The sequence below is a fragment of the Schistocerca piceifrons genome, chromosome 1, assembly GCF_021461385.2.
Source record: "Schistocerca piceifrons isolate TAMUIC-IGC-003096 chromosome 1, iqSchPice1.1, whole genome shotgun sequence".
Taxonomy (NCBI): domain Eukaryota; kingdom Metazoa; phylum Arthropoda; class Insecta; order Orthoptera; family Acrididae; genus Schistocerca; species Schistocerca piceifrons.
Genome location: NC_060138.1, coordinates 163,808,524 through 163,825,098, shown reverse-complemented (window position 1 = coordinate 163,825,098; position 16,575 = coordinate 163,808,524). Strand labels below are relative to the sequence as shown.

General features: G+C 39.1%; 1 protein-coding gene across 3 annotated transcripts in view; it reads left to right on the top strand.

The window, feature by feature from the left end:
- The window catches only part of LOC124736701 (zinc finger protein 91-like), a 168,667-nt gene that overhangs the window by 91,996 nt on the left and 60,096 nt on the right, over positions 1–16,575 (top strand). For all 3 annotated transcript variants that reach the window (XR_007009446.1, XM_047248577.1, XM_047248576.1), the window contains one exon: positions 4,918–5,687. Coding sequence is in view for 2 of the 3 variants with exons in the window: in XM_047248577.1 (XP_047104533.1) it covers positions 4,918–5,687 (770 nt within the window). In the remaining variant the exon portion in view is untranslated. The remainder of the gene's footprint in view (positions 1–4,917; positions 5,688–16,575) is intronic.

The window sequence follows — 16,575 nt, the reverse complement described above, 5'->3', positions numbered from 1 at the left end:
GTGTGGTATTTTCACAAGTTACAGTATTTTTAAATTCACGTATTCTTATTATATTTCATATTTGTATCAATTCTTATGTTAATTGTTATACTTTGTTATGTTTATTCTTCAGGAATACTTGGTGCATTGCCTTGGATTATATCGATCGTAGAAACTGCAAACACATTGAGCATTGCGCGAAGGCAGGTTTGCCACAGTTACATTGCCCTGTGTGAATCTCACTTTGGAAAGAAACGTCATTAACATTGCTTAAGACTTCATGTCTTAGCAATAATTTCACGGGAGGCCGCGCATAATAGATCACTTTACTGAAAATTGGCATTTGCTGTTGATTATGAACAAGTTACATTACAGGAATTCATCAAAAACAGTTTCAAATAATTTTCCAGTTCATTCCTTTTTTTACCAGATACACGAGGGTATTTCGGAAAGTAAAGTTACACCGTACACCAGAGGAACAGAAAGAGTTTTGGCGAGCAAGTTGGCAACACTGATGTTAACCTTGAACCATTAGCTTTCTCCTCGCGGTCGTTCGGCAGTTGAACGTTGCTTCTGGTTGAAGTAGGTTGTGTTTAAAATGACTGTGCCGATTCAGAATCCCGCCAAATGCGAAGTGCGCTCCGTCATACTTTTTCTTCATGCAAGAGGTCAGCGACCAGCGGATATTCACAAAGAAATTGTTTCTGTTCATGGGAACATTATGAATCGACAAAATGTAACGAAATGGTGTCTTTATTTCTCTGAAGGTAGGACCGATGTTCATGACGAACAAAGAACAGGTCGGCCATCTGTGATCTCTGATGCCCTTCTTCAGAGAACGGAGGAAACAGTTTGTGCGAATAGACGTCTCACATTGAAAGAATTGCTTCAGATCATACCGGACATGTCAGTGACAACTCTTTATGATGTTGTGACTGTCAAGTTAGGGTACAGGAAATTGTGTGCGCACTGGGTTCCAAAACTGTTAACGGAAGAACACAAAAAGAAAAGGATGGGCTTTGCACTCAACTTCCTCACACACTATGCTGAAGCAGGTGATGAGTTCCTTGATCACATTATGACAGGTGACGAGACGTGGGTTTATCACCATACACCTGAATCCAAGCAACAATCAATGCAATGGTGCCATTCGAATTCACCAAAAGTAAAGAAATGCAAAACGTTGATTTCAGCGAAGAAAATCATGGCTTCTGTTTCTTGGGACAGACAAGGCATTCTTCTGTTGGAATTTATGCCTCCTTGAACGACAATTAATGCTGCTGCATATTGCCAGACTTTGAAACGTTTTCGAAGGGCTATTGAAAACAAATGCAGGGAATGCTGACAAGTGGAGTCCGCTTGCTTCTTGACAATGCTCGGCCTGACACAGCGCTCGTAACCAAAGCACTACTCAAAAAATTCAAATTGGACATATTGGACCATCCGCCATACAGCCCGGACCTTGCACTCACCAACTTCCATGTCTTCCGTTACCTAAAGTCACATTTTGGTGGAAAATCATTCCACGACGATGAAGAGATCAAAGACGAAGTTGAAACGTGGTTCTAACAACAGGCGGCAACCTTCTGTGACTGTGGGATACAAAAGCTTGTGCACCAACTTAACAAATGTTTGGATAACGGGGGTGATTATGTCGAAAAATAACAAATAATCCAGTTAATAAGGTGTAACTGATGTTTTCTAAATAAATCTTCTATTTAAGGACTGCGAGCCATTGTATCTTTACTTTTCGAAATGCCCTTGTACAGTTAGTAGATGAATAAGGGCAACATTATTTCAATATACATTGGGGAAAAAATTTGTTTAGTAATCCTGCGCATACATGGGTAGATAAATGAAAAACTAAAATAAATATAATAATCGGCTTTAAAATATGGCAAGCAGTATTGTAAAGCTTCGATGTTATCAGTACTCCCACTGCAACCGAACTTCTTATTCGCTTAAAGCTCATGAAGTACCTCGAAAACTGTGTCTCTCATTTGCTTAGAAACGGTCAATTATGTAGGGATAAGCTGAAACACATGTTCACTTATTTAAACTCCTCATCCACTGAGTAAAGTTTCTGAGAACTTAGGTTATTGCATTTGCTGTGTTCTCCTTGTCAGCAATATTTGTGCCATTTTATAAATAATATGGTATTGTGCCTCAGTTTATTACTGTGCATGAGACACGAGTGACCACTTTATGTAAGAAAAGAAACAGCAATTAAAGGCAGTGAGGGTAAGTTGGTGACCACTGTACCATGAAATGAGAGTTCATTTCACATAGTGGAAAGATTTTGGTCAGTGTTTTCTGGCAGGCGAAAGGAATTTTTCCTACTGACTGCCTTGCAAAGGGTTAAACAAATACCCCGCGTCTTCTGAATGAACTGAATGGGAAAAATTGAGACTAGTCCTCAGTTGTAAATTTAAAAAATTGTGTTTCATCAAGACAATGCACTTGCCCCGAAAGATACTGTGGTGGTAAGAAAAGGTATTTCAAGTACGAATGTTGAAATACCACCTTTTTCACCAGATGTCACACTCTTCTGATTTCCAACCATTCCCACATTTAAAGAAACTAGTTACTGGGAAACATAGCAGCCCCACTGAAGAACTTACCACAGCTGTTAACACCTCCGAGTTGGAAGCTACTTGCTGGAAAAAGGTTGGACAAAGAGAAATTACCTAAAAGAGAAATATGTTAAAAAAGAAGTCTCTCAATTCAGTCTTTCACAGCTGAATGCCAAAATTTCCCATTCTTGTAATTATTTGGGTAAGTTGTTTTTAGGAATGGGAAGCCCCTATTCTTCTGGAGACGTAGTGCCCACATGCGTGCAGGTAACTGTACAGTAAAGTAAAAATATGCAGTATGATCTCACTCTAACAGCTATCCTGCAAAATATACTGGTGTAATGTTTTTATATATTTACAACAACATTGTCAGTGGGTGCACATGTTTGTTGAATTGTACATATGGCTGCAGTAGGAAATAAATACAATTGAGGTACATGGCAGTGTATTGCCTTTACATCATTCGTTACAAAGCTGGTTCATGAAGACAAATTCTTTAAAGTCAAAGGAAGGTATGTACCCTTAGATAAGGTTGTTACTGATTAAAATGTATCTTGTGAAAAATTGGTCTCAAAACATGGTCCCCTTGCATATCTAAGGTACCACCTGTTGCATACCTAAGATACCACATATTTCTTAGACTTGAAAATTAAGGCATTCCCAACTACCTCAGGGGGCTGCCCCAGAGAGCCACTTATTGCTTCAAGTATCTGTGTAGGTGTGTTTACATATATGTGGATGCAATTCTCTCTGTGAGATGAATAGCTTACAAGAGCAAGGTTAGGGTGCACAATCACCCATGTGACCATACCTAAAATACAGTTTTGAAACCACCCTTGAAGTTAATATGTTGTGCTTTGTACTACAAGTAAAGTAGAGGATTGCAGTATCAGATTACATAATTCCGATATGTAGAAGGGGCAGTTAAAAATGAGTTTAATTTGTTTTAGAATAAATAAATTGCCATTTTCCTTTATTCTTTCCATTTCAGTTTCTATCCAACTTAATTTTGTGCTGTAGATCCTTTATAGGTAATTATATGTACATGTGCTTGAAACACATCAAGGCAGGGGTGATGTGCAGTATCATCATTCACATTAACTGCATTTTAATTCCACATTGTCTTTCTGCAGACATACTACACACTTCGAGACTATTTGAAAAGATATCTCAGTGAATTGACAACCTTCTTGTAAACAGAAACTGTTATGTCACCCTCAGTAGGAGACAACGTTAGAAGTGTGATAAGCATCAAACCTCAAGGAAATGGGTAGACCTAAAGCCAGTTGCTGTTAAAGACTGTGGACAACTGTCAAATTATGCAAGGTATAAATTGTAGAACATTGTCACAGAATTCAGTAAGACTCCGCCCTCCCCACCTTTTTTTCACCAACCTCTGATAATCAGCACCAATTTGCACTGTAAGCAGATAAGTGTGATACAGAAAAAGATTTTGTGTTTCCAAAGTGAACATCTCTCCTTTGCAGTAGAGCATGCAGTTGCAAAACTTCATGATGGTTGAAGATTGTACACTGGGCTGGTACCTGATCCCACACCTAGGATAGGTACTGTGTCTTCTGAACAAAGTTGTAAAAAATCCTTTACTCCATGTGATCAGAGTGATATTTATGTACCAGTCAGGAAAGAGAGGTGATTGCTTGTTCTGACTACAGGAAATGTGAGCTACATAAAAAGAAAAGGTTTGCTGTTTTTATTTGGAAGATGTTGGCAGTACTAGCAGTGAGAAATGGCCTTGCGTTATTTTGAATGTTTGTTGTTGTTGTTGTTGTTGTTGTTGTTGTTGTGGTCTTCAGTCCTGAGACTGGTTTGATGCAGCTCTCCATGCATTTTGAATGCATATAAAAAAAAGGAAAAATAGTGTTTAAATATTATTAATATTGCCCTTTATCTGTCATTGTTTTCTAGCTTTTGCTTGAGCTGAAAAAGTGAGTGTGAAATGTTTTTATGCAGTAGCTCTTACTGTTTAAAATATGCCTTTAATCTCCAACACCATTATATATTGATTATATATGACAGTAGTATTTGGTCCCGAAAGAACAGTTACTGTAGATGACCATGCAGCTTTGCTAGAAATGAAATGATAATTAAATGGATACCCTAGCTGCTCAGATGGATAGAGCATCTGCCATGTAAGCAGGAGATCCCAGGTTCGAGTCCCGGTCGGGGCACACATTTTCAACATGTCCCCAATGAAGTACACCAACGCCTGTTTGCAGCTGGGGTGTCCATTTAATTATCATTTAAATTATATATTGTATTTTAAAACACTTCACTGCAGAACTCTATTGTCTAAAATAAGGATGAACTTCAGATGTTTCTTAAAACTTTGTATTTTCTTTCACAGCTCTGTGGACATGCTTTTGCTCATCGCTACCTGCTACTTCGTCACATAAAGACTCACGGTGGCTTCACGTGCCTTGTTTGCATGAAGCAGTTTTCTGATCTGAGAACACTAAACAATCACAAAGGAGTACATAAGCGATTCAAATTGCTTCAGTGCCCATTGTGTAGCCAAAGTTTCAATGGTGTACAACGGTTGGAGGCCCATAAAGCACAGGCTCACCCTCTTGCAAATGCAGGCTCAATAGGAATATCATACCTGTTTCATTGTGACACTTGTGGTGAACGTTTTGCAACACGATCAGAGCTTGCCCAACACAGAGAGAGCCATATTAGCCTCAAGTTGTACACTTGTCAAGTTTGCAAGAACTCATATAACAGCTCCTCAGCACTCAGCAAACATAAACGCAAACATGGACATTATGAATCATCCGAAAATGTGGGAGATATGCCAGATAATAAGCCATTTGTGTGCTCTGAATGTGGAAAAGTGTTCACTGATGCAGAAACGTACACACGCCACCAGGCTGTGCACAGACGGAGGAGCACTCCCACACCTTTAATTGGTGGTTCAACTCCTTCAACAGCAAATTCTCCAGCAGAGAGCAGTCACTGTACACTATGCAACCGCACATTCCGTGATCATCTTAGTCTCATTCGACATAAGGGCTGGCATACTCGTCGACCGAATCAGATTCCTGTCGTCGTGAACCATGATGTTTCAGAAGAAGCGACATCAGCAGCAGTACTTGCAGATGCAAGCTCACCAAACAGGTACATATTTGTGCATTATATTTTGTTATGCTAAGAAACACAATCAAAATTGTGTGTGATCATTGCTAGATGCATGGATATGTACAGTTAACACAGAACTGGATCATAAATTTCTTGGAAATGCCCATTATGAATTTTCAACCTCATGCAAAAAAACCAAAGTTTCACAAATAAATATGTAAATATATAAGTTGTGGTGTAACAGAGTATACTGCAACACTTTGTTTTGATGTGTCTGCCATCTACGAAGTTGATGACTACAGGAAAAGAAAGATGTCACCACTAGCAAACTGCATGGGGAGAGAGAAAAAAAGGTACGTTAATGTGTGAGCTGGGATGTCTCTCTGTTAAGCAGTCTATCCAATTGCTTGAGCTAATGCCTCCCTAGCGAATCAGGTGATGCCGAAATCGTATTAAAAATTATCAGAATGCTACAATTTATTCTCCAGTTTGTATAATAAGCTTTAGAAGTTCAGGCTTCAAGTGTAGGTTACTTTTTGACTTGGATATCAAAAGGACAAGCAATATCTGGCAGTTAATTTTATGCTGATGCCACCAGGTTGGCATAATAACCCCTATTCTACATGTACAGGGTGTCCCTGGTGGAATGCTCAATATTCAGGGCTATGGCAGGAACAATCATTTTAAGCAGAAAGCCTAGTAAATGTGGGTTCTAAAATGCGTACCTTAAAGAGCTGTGAGCACTTCATCTTTGATGCTGTGAAACACATCTGTTCTGCTGAACAAGTGCTCAAAGCTCTTAAGGAAAGTGTTTTAGAGCCTGTGTTTACTAGACTTTCTCGCTTCAAACGATCATTTGTATCATATCCCTTAATATTTGACCCTTCCTCCTGGGGTGCCCTGTATACTTCGTGAACTATTGTGAAGTGTGTGGTAGAAGATACTTTGTATAGTCTACATCTACATCTAAGTGGTTACTCTGCAATTCACACTTAGTGCCTGGCAGAGGGTTCATTGAACCATTTTCATTCTACTTCCCTACCATTCCATTCTTGAATGGCGCATGGGAAAAAGGAACACCTAAATCTTTCCATTCGAACTCTGATTTCGCTTATTTTATTATGATGATCATTTCTCCCTACGTAGGTGGGTGTCAACAAAATATTTTCGCATTCGGAAGAGATAGTTGGTGATTGAAATTTCGTAAATAGATCTCGCCACAAAGAAAACCACCTTTGTTTCAGTGACTGCCACCCCAACTCGCGTATCATATCAGTGACACTCTCACTCCTGTTGCGCGATAACACAAAACGAGCTGCCCTTCTTTGCACTTTTTCGATGTCCTCCGTCAATCCTATCTGGTAAGGATCCCACAACGCGCAGCAATATTCCAGCAGAGGGCAGACAAGTGTAATGTAGGCTGTCTCTTTATTGGGTTTGTTGCATCTTCTAAGTGTTCAGCCAACAAAGTGCAGTCTTTGTTTCACCTTCCCCACAATATTATCTATGTGGTCTTTCCAATTTAAGTTGCTCGTAATTGTAATTCCTAGGTATTTAGTCAAATTGACAGCCCTTAGAATTGTGCGATTTATCGTATACCCAAAATTTATTGGATTTCTTTTAGTACCCATGTGGATGACCTTGCACTTTTCTTTGTTTAGTACCAATTGCCACTTTTCGCACCATACAGAAATTCTCTCCAGATCACTTTGTAATTAGAATTGATCGTCTGATGATTTTATTAGATGGTAAATTACAGCGTCATCTGCAAAAAATCTAAGGGGGCTGCACCTAGATCATTTATGTAAAACAGGAACAGCTGAAGGCCTGTGACACTACCTTGCAGGACGCCAGATATCACTTCTGTTGTACTCGATAATTTACTATCTATCATACGAACTGTGACCCCTCTGAGAGGAAATCACGCATCCAAACACACAACTGAGTCGATACTCCGTTTGCGTGCAATTTGATTAATAGTCGCTTGTGAGGAACGGTATCAAGTCTTCTGGAAATCTAGGAATATGGAATCGATCTGAGAGCCCTTGTCAACAGCACTCATTACACTCTGTGGGAGTAAAGAGCTAGCTGCGTTGCACAACAACATTATTTTCTGAATCCGTGTTGGTTATGTATCAATGTCATTTTCTTCAAGGTGATTCATAATGTGCCGTATATCTAGGTTTCTTCCCCAGTCACTTCAAAGATGGTACATCTGATTGCTTGTACACACTTCTGTGCAAGCTGTTACTTTATTAATTTTATTTGCACAATCTCTACAGGTTAGGTACGTAAGGACCTGAAGAATATTCATAGTTTTGCTGTGAAAGAAATTTGTTAAAGTTTTCTAACCAGTATTTTGGCTAAACCATTTAACCTGTCGGACAACCATAACCAGTATCTTACTAATGTATTGTAGCCAGACATTTGATTTACTTACGTAGTCATTCCAATATATCTCTCTACACATTGCTACTCCATAATATTTGTATGACATCCCAAACATTGTTAGATATGCAGTAGACGCACATGTTTTTTAGAATACATCAGTGTGGTATTGAATCAAAAGTCTAGAAGCTATCTGCTGCACTGATGGTATCATGTGGAAAAATCATGAGTTGAATTTCACATGACTGATGTTTTAAGAATGCATGCTTATTTCCATGGAGAAGGTTATTTTGTTCAACGTAGGTCATACTATTCGAATAGGTCATACTATTAGTTCTGGGATAGTTCTAGGATTCTGCTACAAATACATGTGTATGACATAGGACAGCAGATCTGTGGGTGAGTTCTACTTTCTTTTATGAAGCACATGCAACATGCTCCTTCCATTCACAGGTAACACATATTTGCTTGAAGGATTCTACAGTAAATTATAATCTGGAGTGGAGTTAAATCACAAATTCTTTATAGAATTTGACAGGGACTCCATTGAGCCAAGGGGCTCTGCAAAGCATCGGCAATTGTAGCTGTTTTTCAGCACCACTGGCATTGATTACAATGACACTCATGATAGCAGAGCTACAATTATTGAAAGGCGATAACATTCCATGATTTTCTTTTGTGAAGGACATTTTGAAGACAGAAGCCAGCATTTCGCTTTTTTTCTATCTCAGTTCCTCTCTTGTTCTCAAGTGTTTGGGTACTAGGTTTAGTACCACTGAAAGTCTTCATTGTGACTGTGTGCTCGATACATTCTGTTTATACCCATCATTTGTGCAATCGTCCAGGTTTGATGCGGACTTGTGCCAAGATATAAAGACCTTCTAAGCACAGCCTCAGGCCATACCTTACTTATGAATTGAGATCCATTATCACTTAATATCTTTTTTGGAAGGCAGATGTTAAAGTAGTCTATATCCATCTTGTTACTTATTTCACCATGCGCATTCCACATTTGGTAGAACCTCACATATTTGGAAAATAACTCAGTGACTACTTGCACTTGAATAGCTCCAGTTATGATGTCAGTAACAGTCCCAGTAGGTCTGCTACAAGTATTTCTTTGGGCTCATTTGGTATTATCAGGTACATGTGCCTCTTGTGTTGCGCAGTTGGAGTTTTTGTCTTTCATATTTCACAGTTGCATAGTTCGTTCCTCACTCTGAAAGCCATATTATTAAAAAAAAACGTAGACTCGGCATAGTATATCCAACCACTTCTATGCACCTAAATGTGCATTATTGTAATGATTATACCAAATCAGTTCTGAGGTTTTCTGTTCTGGCACACACCTTCCAGTTGTTGGTTGGTATGCTTGTCTGCCTATATGGCACACCTCCATGTACCACGTTATAAGATCCACTGATTGCTTTTAGCTTGTCCAGGTCCAGCATAATGCCTTAAAATTTGATTTCTTGTTGCCCAAACTCAGATTTGCTCGAATTTATGGTGACTCCAGCTTTGTCAAATCATCTTAGTATTTCTACTATGAGAGTGTGCTAAAAAAAAAAAAAAAAGAGAGAGAGAGAGAGAGAGAGAGAGAGAGAGAGAGAGAGAGAGAGAGCCTTCAACTTTTGTTAATTTCTGTTCTCAATGTTCATTGAGATACTACATTCGTGCGTATTTCTTGGTCAACTTTCCCACTTTGCAGATGCAAGTTGCAAACCTATACTGCTAGAGGGCTCCAAATTGCAGCGTGTAACATTGCTTTGTGTAACGTTGCTATGTTGGTGCATAAGAATTTCTAACCACATAAAACATTCCTCCAATTGAAATTTATAGAAGAATGAAAGCTGTGATGATTGTATCAATGTCAGTAAAATGTTACGTTGTTTGTGCTTCTAATGAAGGAAGCAGTGGTGCGGTAATGGAGCAGAGTGCATGACCGCGTGCGGCAGTCAACGAGACTCATTGGAATCAAGTTCATGAACTCATCAGAGAAAATCGTCAGATAAAATACACAGCTTTCAGGTTTCTTTACGTGAAGCAGAAGAGACTGAATATCCATCAATAATTTGTTTTGTGTTTTGAGTGTGAGTGATGGGTTCCTTAACGACACGTTGACAGGTGATGAAAGCTGGGTCACGATTTTTGCCCTGAAAATAAGAGCATCAATGGAGGCCCACTAAAAAGGATCACCAACGCCAAAAAAGTTCAAGAACATGCTATCAGCAGACAGTTATGATAACAGTGTTGTAGTGCATTTGGAATTCGTGCCTAAAGGCACCACCATAAACTCTGCAAGTTACTGTGAGACCCTCTGATAATAGAAAGCACAAATTTGAAGAGTTTGTCAATGTTTGAAGCACACTCTCCTTCAGCATGACAATGCCAGACCACACTCAAGCACTTTGGCACTTGCAACAATCTGATGACGTCTTGGGTTCAGTGTCATTGATCGTCCTCCATACAATCCTGACTTAGCTCCATCCGACTTTCATCTGTTTCCAAAAATTAGAGAACACCTTCAACAACTTCACTTTGATAGTGGAGAAGCAGTGCAAGCAGAGGTGAGATTTTGGCTCCATTACAGAAGTCAGACATTGTGCAGTGAGGTTGTCAATAAACTGATCTCTTGTTCACAGTGATTTAAATTTGTCCCTCCCACATCCCACTCACCACTGTGAGGCTGTTGATGTAGAGCATAATTCACCTAGCAAATCTTTGCCCAATACTTGGTCTAGTGTCCATATAAAGGCAGTGATAGACACATTTAGTTGAAAAGACAACGCTTGGTACTGATAACATCTGCTGCCACATAAATTGCGACATATTGTCTGGATTCTCTATCCAATAAGACTTGTCAGGTTGAAGCTGCTAAATATCTTGAGTTTCTGTGACAGTTCATCAAATGCAGTTAGTTTCACTTTCAGACTTGAATATCTGATTGGCTTTTCGTGCACCTAACACGAGATATACATCAGTGTTTTGCTTATGGTAGAGGGTGCAGTTAAACAAAGAATGCTTTCTGTGGTCAGATCTTTATTTTGTAATGTGGCCCTTTGACCACTCTTTGTTTTCTTAGAAAGAACATTTTCACACCTCCTTAACATCATCATCAATTGATCAATGTTTGGTCCAGATTTGTTTCTCTTATTGTCCCATCAGTTTCCTCTTGGATGTTTTGTTCATTTTCCTTTATTGTAAAGATAATGATCTCCTCATTCTTCTCGTGTCAACTGATTTTCTTCTGTTGGCAGCCGACAAACACTTGAGCTCTCATTTAATAGTCTCACATTGACCTGCCTTTGAATTTTAATATCCCCTGTTCTTCTCCTGTCATGATTCTTATTTCTCCTTTTGCGAAAATAATTTCTCCTTTGTGCACTTCCATCTTGTCTGTATTGATAGTAAATGCCGTCATCAAATGTGGTACTACCACTGCTGCTACTTTATATCTCTTTTCGTTGATTAAGGCAACTAGTAACACCTGATACCTCTCTACTAACAGCTCCACTGCTCTCAAAACCACATACCGGCAAACTGGTTATGTCGACCCCTTTTTTTTCAGTAAGTTGTCATAAAATTTCTTTACTTCTAGAATCCCATAATATGTGTACATTTATGCCTACCATTTTAATGTATATAATAGGTGACATGTGTTCTCATTCTGCTATTTCTCTTTCCTCTATTAATTCCTCTTGTTCATCTCTGTTTTGATTGCTACTATTTGTGCTTTTGATTCTGCAAATTCTGTTGTTGAGTTGACATCTTGCTTCTTTCTCCTAGCACCCATCTGTCTTCCACACACACACATTTACCATTACTTCAAATGATGTTCCAGAGCCACTCAATGGCTCAGCATTAGAAGTGCTTGATTCTTCTAAAGCCCTCTCTTTTGATACTCCTGTATCATCATCTGTGGTATTTTCTTCTTCTTCTTCTTCTTCTTCTTCTGACTCAGTCATAATCTCTTCATTGACTATCACATCTTCAACTGACTGGACTATACTACCACCCATAAGGTTGTCATCTATTTTAGTCAGTGTATTGTCTTTTCTTTCATTACTGTATCTGTATGCTGGCTGATTTGTGCCATTATACTGTGCATATTACTGGCTAATTGTTGAATTTTATTCCTCTGATTATATTTCATTTCTGCAGTATGTCTTCCGGTATTTATAACTGGTAATGGCACAGATTACCTCTTAGTATTAGGTTCAGGTTGAGGCAAACTTATACCGATCTTTGTTTTCCTGGTTCCCGTTCCTTCCTCCACCAGTTGCCTCTTCTCTTGTTTGTGTGACTGAAAGCCTATGAAGTTGTGATTGTATCCACTGTGACCATGGAAATTTCCCTTTGTGTAGTCATCTCTTCCTCCTTCCCTATTCGTCATTCCACACTTCAGGCTGCTGATCATTGTCATGCCACTAGGGCAATGACCATTCACCTCTGTATTCATGATTTCTGTTGTTTGGGTTTCTATTATTCCTATTACAGTTATGACCCTCCTGTCGCTCCCTTTCTTCTGTGTGTTCCAAAATCAAGTTTGGTTGCTCTTCTTTCTCAGTCGTAAGACAGTATGATGAACATCCATACAGTGCTGGTACTCTGCTCATTATCCATTTTATCAAGGTTTTCTCTTCCAATGGCATATCCAAATATTTATGTAATTCTAGTGACTTTCCTAACATGCCAACTAGTGACCCATCTGTCTAGTTATTGCTGCTCGTAGTCTCCTTTCATCCCTGACCTAATCTTGCATTTCTTGTGACCAATATTTATTTGCGAAGGCTTTTTCAGACTCATTGTACACCATCCTGCTTAAATTTAGAGAATCTACCCAGTTAGTCTCTCCTTCTTCCATCCACTTCACTGTGAAATCTGCCTTTTAAGTGTCTACCCATTTCTCAAGTGTTGTTCTTTCAAGCCGATGTAAGAATGTCACTGAGTGTAATCTTTCTCCAGGTCGAAATTTGTTGCAGTCCCTATCAAAAGCTTGTACTTCTTCCAATGAGTTAATATTATGTTGTTTACTCCAATATTGTGGTTCCCCATTTCTTTTTGCAAAATATCTGTTGTGAAGTTACCCAAGTTATTATGGTTAGTCGTCACAGTGCTAGCAATAATTGTTAATTCCACCTTGGCCTTGGCAATTTCCACCTCACTTCTTTCACTAATTTCGGTTACCTGTTTTGCTCTGTTCTTTGCGTTGTCTTGTACAGAGATTAGCTGTGTGCTGAGCTGGCTGTATTTCTCAGTGCAACCTGTTAAAACAACTTGCACGTGCAGGGTTCTTAGTTTGTGCTTGCGACACCATTCCTCATATCTTGTGATCTTCTCATTCCAGTAAGTGACGAATTCTGCTTGCTGAGCTTTTACTTGTCTCATTTCAGCTGCATTTACTTTATCTTCTTATGAAGGTGTCCAATATTTTCATCCGTCTTTTTCTTCATTCCAGCTGCATTTTCATGTATCTTTTCTTCTATTCTTTGCAAGTAGGATGTGTTCTCCTCCATCTTTCCCATTATTGTTGCTAAAAGCTTTTGCGTATCTAAACACCCTTGGCTTCGCGTACTTGTCTTTGTAGTTACCTGATCTGTCTTATTTCCTTTAATTTGCAAGTCTTCCTGCCTCTGTTGTGAAATTAATATACTACTGTCTTTCACTCCCTCTGTCTCATCCACCAAATAAGACACTCTTGCACTACCTGTCGTTTCTGCAATTCCTGAATGTACAGCTACTTTCCTCATGGCCACTTATTCTTCTTTTATTATTTTTCTTCATGACTTTTGCTACTTTTGCCTTGTTACATTGATTCTCACTTTCTGACATAGTACATTAGTTTATTCATATCCACAGTTTTGAAGTAAATTATTACAGTGGTTCCACCAAGTATATTAGGTTTGTGCACAAGTTCATAGCATTTTTGTTTTGCGTATTGCTATTGCAGTGGCAATTGGTCTATTTATTGATTGTCATCTTTTGTTTGTAGTTCAGTGTTGCTATTCTAGGTTAGATATTGTCATTTGAATTAGTGAGTGGGGCTGTGGACACTAGAGAAATTGGGACATTTTCAATATGTTCTTCTGTTTGAGTTCTATGGAGGGGTTACAGCAGCCACAGAAGCCAGCAAGATTTGCACTATGTATGGGGTAATGCAAATGGGCAGAGCACAACAAGAAATTAGTTTCCTCATTTTTAGGAGGATCATTTTGACATTAGTGACTCTCCATGTTCAAGAAGGCCTTCGGGATTTGAAGAAGATAGTTTAAATGCCTTACCCACAATGATGCACATCAGGGTACCAGAACTGATAAATGTGATGGGCTGTGATGATTCTCCCATCAAGCAACATTTGCATGCAATGAGGAGGGCTCAAAAATCAGGTGTACGGGTACCACATGCTATAAGCCAAAATCAGTGGGAGGCCATATGTGCATCTCTGCTTGCTTGTCGTTAATTGACTTATGAACAATAGTGACTATTCTTATCCTGTGTTGTTACTGGTGATGAGAAATAGTGTCTTTATGCTAACATAAAGAAAAGAAAGGAGTGGGTGAGCCCAAGCAAAGCAGCAGACCTGTGTGCACCCTCAAAAGATAATATTATGCATCTGGAGGAATAGCAAAGGTGTTGTGTACTTTGAATGCTTGACAAGTCCTTCGCCTCAAAACTGCGTGATTTCTATAATTGCGGAATCTAAAAGTTACCACAGTGTTGGCAGATTGTTGCAAATAGTGAAAGAGAATGTAAAATTGACGAATAATGTTTCTGTTGTGTTTATTAAACTTACAGGAAAAATGCTAAGAATTTATGTCCCAACTTAACAGCTAAGCAGTAGTTTTTTTTATGGGGGTATAACTGAAGCAAGTCTCCCACCACACAGTCCAGTGGCCAACTACTATGATCACTGTCAGATCCCTTTAAATTAAATCGAGCAAGTTGGCGCAGTGGTTAGCACACTGGATTCTCATTCAGATTGTTCAATCCAGCATCTGGCCATCCTGATTTAGGTTTCCCATGATTTCCCTAAATCGCTCAAAGCAAATGCCGGGATGGTTCCTTTGAAAGGGCATGGCTGACTTCCTTCCCCGTCCTTCCCTAATCCGGTGAGACCGATGACACCGCTGTCCGGTCTTCTCTCCCAAAACAACCCTACCCCTTAAAATTACAGCATTGAGAGCCTCCACTTTGTGTACTACACCACAACGCAGTTTTCAGATTTGATAATCGCAGAAAGAGACTGTACTGAACTATGCAAGGTAACAATAGGGACGCACCACAGATGAGCAGCGATTGTTACAGACATATTCAGGAGAAGTGTTGTATGTGTGAAACTTCGGAAACCATCATCAACTAGAATAAAAGACAAAGTATAGAGGTACGAGACATCATATAACAACACATCAATGATGGTAGCATTACTGGTGCAGTGGGTTGCATGTGGTATTTCTGTTGTAGGCATTGTTAAGTAGAAGTACATTTTGTGCTTGTGGCGGAAAAGGCAATAAACACATAATGTTCTGGATGCCAAGACTCACCAGCTAGTGCTTGCTTGTATCCACTCTCTGGTAGGGATATTGATCACAGTATCTTTACAGGCTTCACATATTGCCCTTCTGGGAGCTGAATGTGATTAAAGTTTATAGTTTCTGTGGTAGGCACTGTTTCTTAAAAAGCTTTCCTGTTGTTATGTGTATACTAAGGACGATCTTCATCGTTTTGAATTATGTTGTAAGGTATATAATTTTTGAGTGCCTGATGGACTGTTAATTTAAACATGAGCCACAGTTCTGCTGATGGCCACCGCTTGAATCAAATGTTGTAGATCCTGCCTAAGAAATTATATAACCTCATTCTTATTCATTTTACTGAACATGTAGACTTTCTGATAATTTTGTCATTTGTATGTTGGTTGTCTGGTGTTGATGCAACTGCACAGTGATGATTGGTTACAGACTCTTGCAGAGGTTAGGTCTGTTAGTTTTCAGTTGTCTTGTATTCCATTTTGAGAAGGATGCTGAACCAGTGCTCTATGCAATATTCATAGAAACACATGTGAAGGGAACACGTTTTCTGTGAAATTATCTGTTACTTTTACTGGTGAATCTGGCTATTAAAGGAAAGGTGTAACTACAAATTTTATCTCATATGTGATTATTTGTGCCCAAACCATTTCATCTGCAGACTCAGTTTCTACCCCAGTTGACTTAAGACCCTTGTCTACTGCCACAATACACCGTCACCGATCCTGAGAAATCTTATGGTTTTGGTAAAAACATTTGCTCCTCGTTCTCACTACTATCAATTTCTGGTTTTAACCAACTCTTGAGGCAGAGTAGTGTGTGCACCTCATTGCTTTTAAATTGTCCTTCAACTTCGGTCACTTCCTTCCAATAACTTCTACAATATATCACTAACATTCTGATATCTTCATCTGTGTGGGAGTTTTATTGAGGTCGATGTGAGTATTTTGGAGCCTCTGTAACAACATTTATACTGACTGGATGGAGAGTCACCTGCCCTAAAAATAAAATCT